At 43.0% G+C, this 13,058-nt stretch overlaps 1 protein-coding gene across 1 annotated transcript in view; it reads left to right on the forward strand.

The window, feature by feature from the left end:
• Positions 1-11,859, forward strand: part of WIF1 (WNT inhibitory factor 1) — a 21,500-nt gene extending 9,641 nt beyond the window's left edge. The window contains exons 3-8 of the mRNA XM_009327575.1: positions 544-639; positions 2,288-2,383; positions 3,757-3,852; positions 7,962-8,057; positions 8,674-8,769; positions 11,029-11,859. Coding sequence (XP_009325850.1) covers positions 544-639; positions 2,288-2,383; positions 3,757-3,852; positions 7,962-8,057; positions 8,674-8,769; positions 11,029-11,150 — 602 coding nt within the window. The 3' untranslated portion in view covers positions 11,151-11,859. The remainder of the gene's footprint in view (positions 1-543; positions 640-2,287; positions 2,384-3,756; positions 3,853-7,961; positions 8,058-8,673; positions 8,770-11,028) is intronic.
• The last annotated feature ends 1,199 nt before the right edge of the window (positions 11,860-13,058 follow it).

Consider the following 13,058-nt stretch of genomic DNA (forward strand, 5'->3'; position numbering starts at 1 on the left):
TCCTTTCTGGCCTTCTTTCCTCTAGCCTTGAAGCTGACTCTTTCGTTTGAATACAGATTTCATCACTTTGTCACCTCAGTAGTAACAGATATAGCAATTAATGGAATGCAAGTTGCAGTGCAGTCTACTTAAGGCTGCAGAAATTGAAACTGGTCCTGCGTACTGAGGGCAGGTCTAACCAGCGATGCAAGTCCTGCACTGCCTGCTTGTTTCCACGTGGAGGAGAAAGTGCTGGATTGAGCAGAGCATCCACATTACTCGTGCACTTACAGAACAGCAGAGCAATGGGAACGCACAGTCTGTCAACAAGCACATCGTGCGTTTGTCTGAACATGTGATGAAACCTCTATTTGTAGACTAACAAAAAAGAAACTAATTTCTCTTGAGGAGGTCTTAGCTGAACTTCCATTTCTGCCAGTATTCACCTATCTGTCAGCAAATATTTTTACTATTGTGTCAAAGGAATATATTGATCCTACCAAAAGTTGGCTGACAGCTGAAGTATGTAATACCCAATTAAGATTGTCGTTATATTTTATGAAGCGGAGTGTCCAGGAGGATGCAGAAATGGAGGGTTTTGCAACGAAAGACATGTCTGTGAATGTCCAGATGGATTTTACGGGCCTCACTGTGAGAAAGGTAATTTTAAAAAAATCTTCTCAACTTTCTTCTTTGCCATAACCGCAACAAAACTGCAGCTACTGCACTGTAGCCTCTCCTAAAAGAATGGCCTATTCTGAAGATTTCATATATTTTGAGTCTACACATGTAAGAGAATTACTATCATCATCCACGGTCTAATGGAAACATTAATTGCTTACAAGAAAGATGTTTTCTCTCTAAGAGATTGCTTTTAACAAAAACTGGCACAATAGTTAAGTGATCCTTAATCACAGGGAATCCATCTGGTAAAAAGATGAAATAAAATTCTTCTGCTAATGAGGACTAGCTGGGAAACAAAGCACAGGACTTTTGTTTTTCAGCATTTGTTTATTTGGAGATAACATCTAATTTGGAGATAAGATCTCGTTTGGAGTCAGGCTTACAACAAAGATGGGAAGATGAAGGAAAGAGTCTTCTTTTCCTTTCCGTTAGTGACTAATAGCCCTAAATGACATTTCCAGGAGTGAGGGACCAAGAAATTGAGTGACTTGGCGAGGAAACTAGCTCTTCTTCCTGTCTCTTCCTTCACCTCCCCCAGTGGCAGACCCTCCCCGAGGTGACTTGAGATGGAGCAAACCATCCCTGTGGGCACCCTATTCCAATGGCATCCTTCACTAAGCTCCCAGACGCTCTGGCTATATCTAAAATATTAAGTACAAAGGATGAGTTCTCTGGCCTGGAGGCCAACTGGGATGGTGCAGTTTGCATTCGTATGTTTAATAAACTCTCTTACCCTCCAAAAAACCACCTTCCAAACTCCCTGCTGGGAGGAGCCCGTGGCTGCTGCTCACCCTGGGGCCATGCCCGCGAGGGTTTGCCGGATGGCCAGGGACAAAGCTGTGCTGGGAATGGCACCAACAAGTTCACAAGATGGATGATCCTGTGCCCCTCCTTGGCCCCATGCCTGGGTGCTGTTTAACTCACTAGTATGGACCCAGCCTCGCTCCATGTACCAATGGTGGGCCACCACAAAAGCATTGCCACCTGATGTGCCTCCCTGGAAGAGCCTTGTGGGGTGGCCACAACTGCAGAGAAGGCTTGGGAGAGCACAGGGGCTCTGGAGAAGGTTCACAGGGAGCATGCAGGACAGTTTGGCCACCAAACCAGGCCATGCGACAGGCTCCCCTAGCCTAAATTAGGTATCCATGCTTATGCTCAGGTATGCAGAGGGAGAAGGGAGGGTTCATTGTAAGCCTGCCTGGGAACCCCACTGAATTGCTGACACCTCTGAGTGCAGTCCTGTCTGAGCTGACACCAAAGAGACAGTCCTGTCTGCAGAGCTGAGGCACCAGCTGCAGCACCGGAGTCCAGTTATAGGCGGGGGGCCCGGGACTTCAAATATCCAGAGGGTGTAGGTGGGCACTCTGCTCTCCCCAGGTTGGAATGAAACTGTACAAGAGGCAATTTCTGCTTACATATGGAACCAGATTTGAACATAATTTAATCTTCACTTTTTTAGCAATGCTGTATACAAATTGCCAGATACAAACCAGAGATGTAATTGATTTAGCCCACTTACAAAGATGCTTTACAAAGGTGACTTGTTACATTCAGCGGAAGGAAAAGTAGCTTAAGGAGTTGCTATCACACCAGTGATGTTTTTTCTGTTCTTCCTGCTCCTCAGCGCTGTGTGCTCCTCGCTGCATGAACGGTGGGCTCTGCATTACACCCGGCCTCTGCATCTGCCCCCCAGGGTTCTACGGCATCAACTGCGACAAAGGTAACTGCTGGCTAAAACCCCCTGGGCTCCGTATGTGGCAGCCTCTCTTTATTCCCCTGTGTTAGTTTCCCTCTAGGAGTGGATTTTGGAAAGTCAGGCAAGTGATGAAGTAAGTAAGTTTTAAAAGTTTTGTGATTCTTCAAATAGATGCTCTAGCACAACCTGGGAGCTGTTGGAACTGCTTTTGCAGCTGAATGTGCAGGCATCCATATACGCCAGCTCTGTAAAGGGTAATTTAGATAATCGCTTTAGCTGATCCACTGAAAGCTGTGGGACCTACCACAAAAGTCACTTATATTTCTGGCCTAGGGAAAAAAGTGATCTCTATTATTTGAACTTTAGTTTCCTGGAGTAAAATTAGTTTTACTAATTATTTAGTACATTAATTTGCTGCATCTGGACACATGAAAAAATAAGCAGGCTATTCATTTTTTGCCTGCTGCTGCATTGTGTCTCAGGAAGGATAAAAAGGAACAATCAGTTGTTCAGAGAAGTAATTTGGAACAGTCCAAGCTACCACATAGAAAAAAGCAAGTAGTTTCCTGCAGAAATATGACTGCAGACTGACCTGCTCACGGCAGAGCAGATTACAGAACATCATCTTGCATTTATTGTTGCAGAACTATATGAAGTAAAGACTAAATGCAAAAGGTCCTAGTGGACTTTCCAGCAAAATAATGGGAACCTTCCTAGGCCTTTAAGTATGCTTGCACATACTGTTGTTGTCAATGTCCTTCTGACTTGTATCTAGTCCTTGATGAGACTTTTACCGCATTTAAAAAATGTTTCAGAAGTGCACTGTAATGAAATGCTCCCAATGTCTTGAAGGATTAATGTGAATCCCAGCTGTTTGATGAAAAGTCACATCTAACACAATGCAAGTAATTTGGCAGGTGAGAAACACAGCATTTGCATCTATGTCACCACACAGCAAAAATTTACAAAGGTTTTTTTCTAGTCAAGGCATTAATTAAGAACTGTAGTGAAGTATCGTCTTGTAGAAGTAACTTTCAGTCCTAGGTTGTGCTCCTTTATCAGACACTGGCAGTTTCAATAGCAATAGTGACTTGATCCTTCAATAAGCTTTACATGTTAGGATTGATAAAGATATAACACAGTCTGTCCTCGGGGATCTCATTGCTGTATTGTTCATTTGTCTCTTTCTATATTGACTTGTGTGTGTGCCCGTGTAAAGCATTATGTAGGAAAAAAACACATTTCGGTCTTCCTTTTTAAACCAGGTGAAAAGATGTTAATGCAACCTTTTTAAACCTACTCAATCTTTATTTATGATGAGCAGCAGAAGACATCAAGGCCAAGTCAGACTGAGTTCATATTAGTGACTTAGTTCATTCCTGTTTTATTTGTTTCAGCAAACTGTACAACAACCTGTTTCAATGGAGGAACGTGTTTCTACCTGGGAAAATGCATTTGTCCTTCGGGCTATGAAGGAGACCAATGTGAAATTAGTGAGTAGCATCTCTGTGTGCTTGCTTTCGCTTACATCAACTTATTCTAGTGCTGGTGTCTGAATGATGAAGTGCTACCTGCTTCTGCTGGGCTCGCAGCAAGGGTCTCGCATGGCAGATTGGGGCCCTTGGAGAGTCAGATGCCGCATGCCTTCAAATGAGTTTCCTACTGACAAGTTTGACTCATTGCTAGACCATCTCATCCCCGACCTTGTTTTGTTTTTACTAGTAACTGGGCTTGGTAACAACCCTCAAGCCGTAAGTATGCAAGTAATACTCTGTGGCAGACAGATGTGCTGCTGTGCCAAGGCCGTGTGGAGCAGCTATTTTCAAAAGTTACAGCAATTTGTACTTGTGCACAGCAGATTAGGTTTGAGCCCGCACGTCTGAAAGGGCTACTATAAGCTGGGAACAGAAGGGTTTGGGGTAAAGGGAGGACTGAACCGTAAGAGCTGAGAGCTTCCACTTAACGTATTAAGTTGCATTCACATGGCAACTTGAAAATCCGTGTCACAAACATCAAAAGACTTGCTATTTTCAGAAGTTTAGCATCAAAGCAATTCAAAATATTTTAGCTCATGGTTGATCTAAGTGTGCTGTGTAAAGCTGGGGGTGGAGATACGGCCAAGCTGGAACAGACCTGGGAGGTCAGCTGTCGAGTATTTGATCTCACTAAAAGAAGAGTTTTCTCATAGCTCGGTTAAATTGGATTAATTCTATAGTTCCCCACACTTGAACAGAGTATGAGCATTTTGGTTTTGAGAACGTACACCTGGGTCATTCTTTCTGGACTTAAAGCTTCTAACAGGATGCTGTGCGAGGAACTTCCCCTGCTGTAAATAATCTCACTGACGTTCCCCAGGGCCTTCACAGGAGCACGGAGAGCAGCATTTGGCCTGGGAGAGCCCGTAAGAGTTGATTTCTTAATATGCATCAGTAGAGACAGGCTCTTCTCACAGTTATGAAATTTGTATCATCAAATAATTTGGAAACACATGGAAATAAACTCTAATGCCAATACAAGACAATAAATGAACTATTGTGCAAAGAAAGAACACAGATACTGTAAGACCTACATGTTGCACAGTATTTACATGTGGATAAACAGTAGCCTTATGTAAATGTTTCACCATATATCTATATATTACAAGGCATTTTGAACTCCTTTTTACCTAATCAAAACTGGAGCCAAACGGAAGCAGTAAAGCTTTATTGTTATTAAATTAATAAAGATTGCCCTTTGATATAAATTCAGATCAGATGTCAGCAAGAACAACAGTGTGGGTTTCCACTGACTTTACCTTTGCTTATATCAAGTTCAAATTTGACACTGACAGAACCTCATTTCTTTCTTCAGTCCCCAAGAAGTCAACTGCTGATACTTCTGAGACAATGAGTAAGGTTTGGTTCAAAGTTTGAGACACATGTATTTTATGTCAGTGGTGGTTTTTGAGGAAAATTCTTAGAACTGATATTACAGCACGTCTAATTAAGGGTGCTTCACTTAATTGGTCTGTCCCAGGGGCTCTTAAGCTCATTGTTGTCTACTGCTACTTGGGATAGGTACCACTGACTTCGGCTTCTTGCAAAGGCTTATCTGTGCAACTCAAATTAAATTAATTAAAATACAGGCAGTAAAGTAGTTTTTGTACAAAAGAAAGAAAAAAAATCAGGATCAGAGTATGCTAAGAGCTAAACTGGGATCATGTTGATGAGAGCAAGGAAAGCTATGCACTTGCCTTGGCTTTTGTAAAGCTGGGACAATTGTTAGACCATGATTGATGGCTGCTACCACCTCTGGGCACTGCACCAGTGCCAGCACAACAGTGGAAGACTGCAAGAATTGCTAGACAAGGCTTAGAAACACCAGAGGAGAAACACAACTCAGTCTCTTTTCTTAGATCCAGGGCCAGCTACATTCAGTCATGGAGGTCTTGAAATAACAAGGGGAGAAAACCTTTCAACAGGCAGAAAGCCATCTTCTGAAAACTGCAAAGTTGTGTGTTTTTTTTTTTAATATTGTTTAAAGATTTTGAGTGCTTGTCTAATTGTTGAATCACTCTCTAAGACTCCTGGGAAATGTACTGGACCCAGTCTACAATACTAACAAGCATTCACAGTCTTCCAGATTTTTTCTAGCTATAGTTATGCATTGTCTCTAATTAGTGTTTCAGTTTGAGTCCAGAGAGTTTTATTTTGTTTTGGATTCCTCCCCCATTTGTCACCAACTGTTTTGTTGCTTTTTCCATTTCTGAGTCAATAACAGAGAGAGTTATTACTTTTTCCTTCATTCTGTGAAAATATCTTAGTCCAAAGTTAATTGAGCTGTGCTGAGCCAAATATTTGCCTAATACAACTCTGTGGAAGTTGGTATCACACCCCTTGCACCCATATTCTCCAGATTTACTTCAAGAACTAGGAGAATCCCTGGGTTTCCTTAGCATTGCTCCTTAAGGTCATTAATTACTTTGGATCCAAATGCTTGCAAATTAGAATACCTACAGGTTCCCTCTCCAGAGGCTTCTGCAGGAAATAGTGCTTCTGCAGAAACTCTCTCCTTAGCATGGTTTGTTCCGTCAGCTGGTTATGAAGCTTTTTTCAGGGCTATTAAAATAATTATGCACATTAGGAACAAATGTTTCTTTTTTATTGATGATACACACATGCATTGCAGAAGTCTGATGGGGTTGAGAGCTGAGCAAGCGCTACCTGGGGTATTGAGCTCCCAAGAGGGCAAGGCTGTGATCATGAGATGAGTGCATTTGCTGAGGTTTTCAGCACAGCAAGCCAGCAGTGGAAAGGACGAGTGCTGATGCTTAAATTACCATGTGCAGGTCTCAGTTAAGATCCTTTCTGAAAAAAAAAAGGAAAGGAAAGGAAGCAGTTTCCTGCCCCAGATTCCAGTTTTTGTTTGCTCACAGATTCAGGTAAATATTAGTGCTAAATCTAGGAAGGGCTTTTTTTTCTCTCTCCTGAAGAATCCAGAAAATGTTACGGGATTAGAAAAGATGAAAAAAGGTTTTGTATGACAGTGAGAAAAGCTGCACTGGCACATATGGCCACCAAGGAGGCAAGAGGTTGAGGGTGTAGCTCCTGATGGCCCGAGAGTGTCCAGGGACGTGGCAGTGAGCCTCCCTTGGCCTTGGGGTGACCTAGCTCATGGGCGCTGTGCTCACCCTTCCTAGACACGAGTGAAGATTTATTTAGTTCAATAATGCAGAAAAATTCTAACAAGGGATTGACAGTCTGGTGATGGGAAACTTGATGTTAAGTTTGAGGAAGGCCCTTGGTGTGAGTCAGGCCCAGCAGGAACTTGAGTGTGGATCTCCTCCACCAATGTGGACCTCCTCCCTCCCAGGCGAGTCAGGGCCAAACAGCGCCATCAGACCCAGCCTCTTCCTCTGGCAAAGTGTGAATGTGAGGGAAAGTAATTTCCAGACCAAAAGCCTTGAAAAATGTCTGCCAGTTCTAATTACCGTTACCAAAGATGCTTTGTTCTTTGCAAATGGGAAAGAAGGGCATGCTTTTTTAATGCGCCTTTAGTTTCTGAGCTGTGGTGTGGAACAGTCCTCTTTGCACCATCAACAGCATCGTGGTGCTCCACAGCCACGAGCTGACAGGCCCAGCCAATCTATTTATTGTCTGCAAGTAGCGGCCGTACCTGTCAGTTCCTGAGCGTCCTAGTGCTTAAAATTTCTCTTGGACGCCACCAGATTTTCTTCTGCTTGTACCCCCTGGCTATGGATCCCACTCTTTGCAATCACGAAGTCTGGACACTGCTGCCTCCCCCACAAAGAGTGAGGAGAGCAGGAGGCAATACTGACTGGTCGCATGGGGGACTCTGCGGAGTCCAAGTGGCACAAGTCTGGGCAAAAGCTGTATGGACACACGGGCTTTGGCCATGCCAAATTATTGTCATATTTTCAAAGCAGAAGAATGCATATAAATGGGAAGCACAGACTTGCAGCAGAGGCTTCTTGACAGATCCACATTGCACACTCCTACACCAGCATCCGATGAGTTTTTTGGGTACAAGGCAGGCTTCTCAGACACTTGTCTCCAGTAGGTGCAGGGGACTAAGACCATTGCTTTTGTGCTTTGATTTCTAGGTAAATGCCATCAGCCCTGTCGAAATGGAGGCAAATGTACTGGTAAGAATAAATGCAAGTGCTCCAAAGGCTACCAGGGAGACCTGTGTTCAAAGCGTAAGTACCAAAGCCACGCCATCAGTCCTTGTAGGAGCATCAAGCTGGCTGTACAGTATCTTTTTACACAATGTCAGCATTAATTGTTTGTTCTCAAAGTACTTCAGGTTAATTTACTTCCTGGACATACAGCGTACACCAGATTTAAGGGAATTATGAAACCAGAAACATTTTTTACAAAAGCCTCCCCACAGTTTCTTCTGTACTCTGAGTTTCTGTAAGAGAGTGATGTTTCAGCTTAGTAATAGCGGTTAAGTAATAGGGAAATGCTTAATAAAACGTCAATACATTGCAACATTAAAATCAAACGGGAGCACTTCGTGAGAGGGATGCTGGGGGCTACCCTCTTCTCCCGCTGGTTCTGGTGTATGCTCAGCTCTGCTGTTCCATCTGCTTCTCTCTGCCAGAGACTGAGCCAGACCTTGCAGGGGAATGGGGGGTGAAATGTTTCGGGGCTCTGCACACACTCAGTGCAAAGTCACAGATTTACTGTGAGAGCCCCAGCCTGTGCCAGGACCAACCCATCACGAGGAACAACAGCAGGGAAAGCAAATATGCAACTCCGTCTCTGGATGAAATGTCAAGAGTTCAGGCGTACGCGCTCACTTTCTTACAGCTGTCTGCGAACCCGGCTGTGGCCTGTATGGCACCTGTGCTGAGCCCAACAAGTGCCAGTGCAAAGAAGGCTGGCACGGGAGACACTGCAATAAAAGTAAGTGAGAAACAAACCCCAAGAGTCCGTATCAGACATCTTACACATCCGATGCCGTACAGAAATGACTGCTCCAAGAGCTTTTCAAGCCTCATTAATGATACCACACTCCATTTTTTTCAAATATTTAATCCAAAGAATAAAACAAAGATTTTCAATACTCTGTAATTTTAACTACTTAAAAAACCCTCAGAATTGTTTAAAAGTGTTTTACCAAGATCACCCTTGTATTAGAAATTCCAGAGTCTGGTATCAACCAGATTTCTAGATGCCCTCATGTGTCTTCCACCCATGGTATGGAAGGTATCTAAAGTCCTTCAGTACTCCTCAGTAATGTCAGCTGGCTTTAAAATGTTGGGTAGGCATTTTTAGAAATAAAACTATGTCAGCTTTTAAAGATGATTAAAACTTAGAAAAAATGAAGTGTCCTTTAGAAACTTTGGGGAAAACTTGAAGAGTTATGCAAGATCTATGCTTACCCTTACCGACTTTCAAGTTTTCTCCTCCTCTCCCCCACCCATGCTCCACAGACCACAAAAGATATTGTCCCAAAGCAAATATAAAGTCCTTAAAATGAATTTCTGTTGTGCTTATTGACCCATTTGACACCCAGTGAGGCAACTGATTGTTTCACTGGATTTAAAATAGCACTATAAAATTATTTGAAATACAATTGGATATATCCAGTAACAACTTCAGATTTAATTTTATATTTCATGTGCAATAGTGCTGTGACAGCAGATCTTCAAGAGACATTCTGTACATTCTCCTATGAGGTATTAATGTTTAGCTGAAACACTGTTAGCTAATGATTCACATTTAATGTTTTAAGTGGCAATGATAAAAAAGTTGAAAGAATTTGCAGCTGAAAAAGCCACCAATTAGCCATAAGAAATGTGAACCTTACATTGCAGCATCAACTGAATGTTCGTTTTTATTAGATGCTGTTGATGCCTGTGATTTGTATCGCATTAAAATATATTACAATAAATATAGTTGTTTCATTAAAAAATGAGTATTATCTAACTAAAATGGATTATGCTGTGAAAATTAGGTTTGGGGAGTCCACTTCTCTGCTGTTAGCTAGTGGACCTGTGTTTAAGTATTTATGAGAAATACCATTAATATAAGTTATGGTTATAAAAAACAGAAATCAATATGAGCTTCATAAGTTCAATATGAACTTTTTCTCCTTGTAATACTCTTCTTATGAAGAACTCAGATAGCAGGTGAAAAAAAAGATGTACTGTGGATGGCCATCCCCAAAGAAGTAATTACCTGTACAACAAAACCAAAACTCGTAACTACCACATTAGGAGGAGTCAATACACATTATTGTCAGCTCCGCGGTTTTCCATCCTTAATTACTTGGAGTTTGGGTACAGTCCTGCTGTGTTTAGCACTGCAAAACTCCCTTTGTATTCAGCAAAGAAACTGAGAATAGGCCATTTGGGTAAAATTCACCCCCATTTTAAGGGCCCATGTAGGGCTTAAATTGCACATACAAGTCTGTATGCACTGCAATTCACTCTTTTCAACTAAAACCAAACATCCCCTGATCTTGAGAGGACATTTATAGTTAATTTGAGAGACTTGCTTCATACTCCATCAAAGCAATGGGTCCTTGGTAAAGCTGTTTTCTTAAAAAGAAGTGGTTGAAAAAATTGAACCTGGGACTCAGTTTTTCAATGTCATTTCCATGAGCTTTAAGTAATGAGATGGGTAAATGAAACTATAAATAATTACAACATAATACTTTGAATTCCATTTTTATTGTTCGTTTTCATTTTCCACAACAAAGCAGCTCCGCTAAGCCTGTTTCAGACTGCTTTTTTTTCCCCCTAGGTGTTTATTGTCACTGCTGTTCTTTCTGTTTGCATTCAGCCGTAAACCAAAGCCAAGCTCAGGTAGCTGGCGCAGATTCTGCCCGGGGGGATGCTTACGCCCCTCTTTAGAGCCCGTTGCCGGCAGATCGGCATGAGTCTCACCCACCCGGCATGGGCTGTGCACACATGAACCCAGGGCTGAGTGACAGCCTGGGCATGCTGATGGTCCCCTGGGCTCCCTGGCAAGGCGAGAGCATCCTTCCATCTGGCAGCACCTTGTCCATCCCCGGGGGCACAGAGGGACGAGTGCTTGCGTAAGGCATAGCAAAATCCTTTGTTCAAACGGGGGAGACTTTTTCCACTTGAAATATTAGCCGTGGATCGCGAGCCCGCTTCTGTGGTTTCTTTTCTCTCGAACTGGATAATTTTCCAGGGTATGGAGCCAGCGGTCTGAGCGCCCTGAGGCCAGCAGGCAGCAAGCACAGGCAGCACACGCCTTTGCCAAAAAGGGCCGAGGAGAGGCACGTTCCACCTGAATCCAATTACATCTGGTGAACTCCAACATCTGAAATGGTTCGTGTTACACAAAGTTCATAGCCTTCATTAACCTCTCATGGATTGAATGTTAAAACGCTGTTCATTACAGTTAAGATTACCGGCTGGAATTTTATTAGTTTCATTATAAACCACTGAGCTGATATTTACTACTCCTTTTAAGTTTTATAAATACTTCTATAGCATGATTATATAGGCTTCTTCTTTCAGTGCTTTGGATGGTGTTTTGTACTATATTTCAATTATGTTTAAACTTCCTTTTTTGATTCTATAGCTGCAAATATTTTCCAAAAATTAAGTAACAATATTCAAGCAGAAAACCTCATAGATGCTAACTTGAATCATTTCAATGACTACAGATTTAATTTGCCTAAGACAAAGGAAAGATGCATTTTACATTTTTGCTATTGTGTATTTAGACTTTTCCCTGAGAAAAATTAATAAAATAAATTGCCTAATTTAAAAACTGAGTAACTCAATTCAATGTTATTTTTGGCCTTACAGTTTTGCAAAGTACTGTGTATTAAAAATACACTGCCGTGGTGCCATTTAACCAACGTAATATATTGTAAACAAAGTAGAAGTATAATGTATGAACTTTCTGCATCGGCTTGAAGCAATATAATATATTGTAAACAAAACAGCTCTTATGTAATAAACTTTTTATACTGACGGTTATGTATAAAATAAAGATGCTGCTTTAGTTTTTCCAGTACTGCTCTGTGTGGCCTGCTGCAGTCTCATCAGCGCTGGGTTGGGACGATGGCTTTTCTAGAGCACCCTCATAAAACAGTGGCACAGCGGGGTTGGTTTCCCTGTCTCTGCTTTTAACCCCACAGCTCTTAAAAATATTTCAGCAGAGCAACTTCTTGTGCCTTTGCAAAGGAGGGGATAGCACCGAAGGGCAGGTGTTTCTGTCCCTGTGTTTGCCCTCCACCACGTCCTCCTTTCCGCCCCTGCACTGCCAGCCGGCCATGCCAAGCTGGTGTGCCCTGTTCGTGGCACCTCCGGTACCCGGGATATTCTCCTCAGAGCCTCTGTCCAAGCAGGTCATAGTCCAGCGCTGGCGATGTTTCCTGTTCAAGGGTGATGCTCCCGTGTCACTTTGTGTTCAGGCTGTATAAGGTTTGGGTGCTGCCTCTTGCGACGGTCAAGGGCCACACAGTTTGTAAAGTGCTGTGGCTAGGAAGCAATGAAAATGGTTTGTGTCTGCGTTGAAGAACAATGTCCATTTCAACAAATGATTACTGACCCTTGCTATACTGCAGTTCTGGGAACCTTATTATCTGGGAGATAAATAAAAAAGTATATAAATAACACATAATTTGGGGCATAAAATTAATCTTAATGAGTGAGAAGTTTTGAGTTACAAAGGAAAAAGTCTAGTTTATTAACCTGACCTTGCTGGTCTTATTTAGTCAATGGACCCATAAGGCCAAGTAAAAAGACTTGCTTAGGCCAGAGAGAGGGAGGACATCTCTCTAAGGATCTGTTTTTACATTGTCCTTCGCGTGGTGGGACTGTAGATGCTGCCCAGCAAGCCTGATCCAACAGGAGACCAACCCCTGCCTTGCCACGCATGGCTGCAACCCTCTGGGTCCGGTGCATGAAGAAACGCAGCTGGGGAAGGAGGGGCAGGGCCAGGCCAGCCCCCCCGTTACACCCCCGGGGGGGATGACGAGAAACAGCCCAAACAAGGTGGTTTGGCCGCTTGCCTGATACCCTTCCCTGGGATGGCAGTAAAACAGCTCAGGTTTGCTGAAGAAGGAGCTTTCTTAGCATGGATGTGTGTAACAGCTATGGCTGGGGGGCTCCAAAGTGGTGGTCCCCCAGCCCTCAGTCTCATGCCTCCCATGGGACCTCCAGCACCTCCCCGACCTCCTAGGGGACTGGGGGGAGCCTGGGACA

Source organism: Pygoscelis adeliae, unplaced genomic scaffold (genome assembly GCF_000699105.1).
Source record: "Pygoscelis adeliae isolate BGI_AS28 unplaced genomic scaffold, ASM69910v1 Scaffold113, whole genome shotgun sequence".
NCBI classification, from domain to species: Eukaryota; Metazoa; Chordata; class Aves; order Sphenisciformes; family Spheniscidae; genus Pygoscelis; species Pygoscelis adeliae.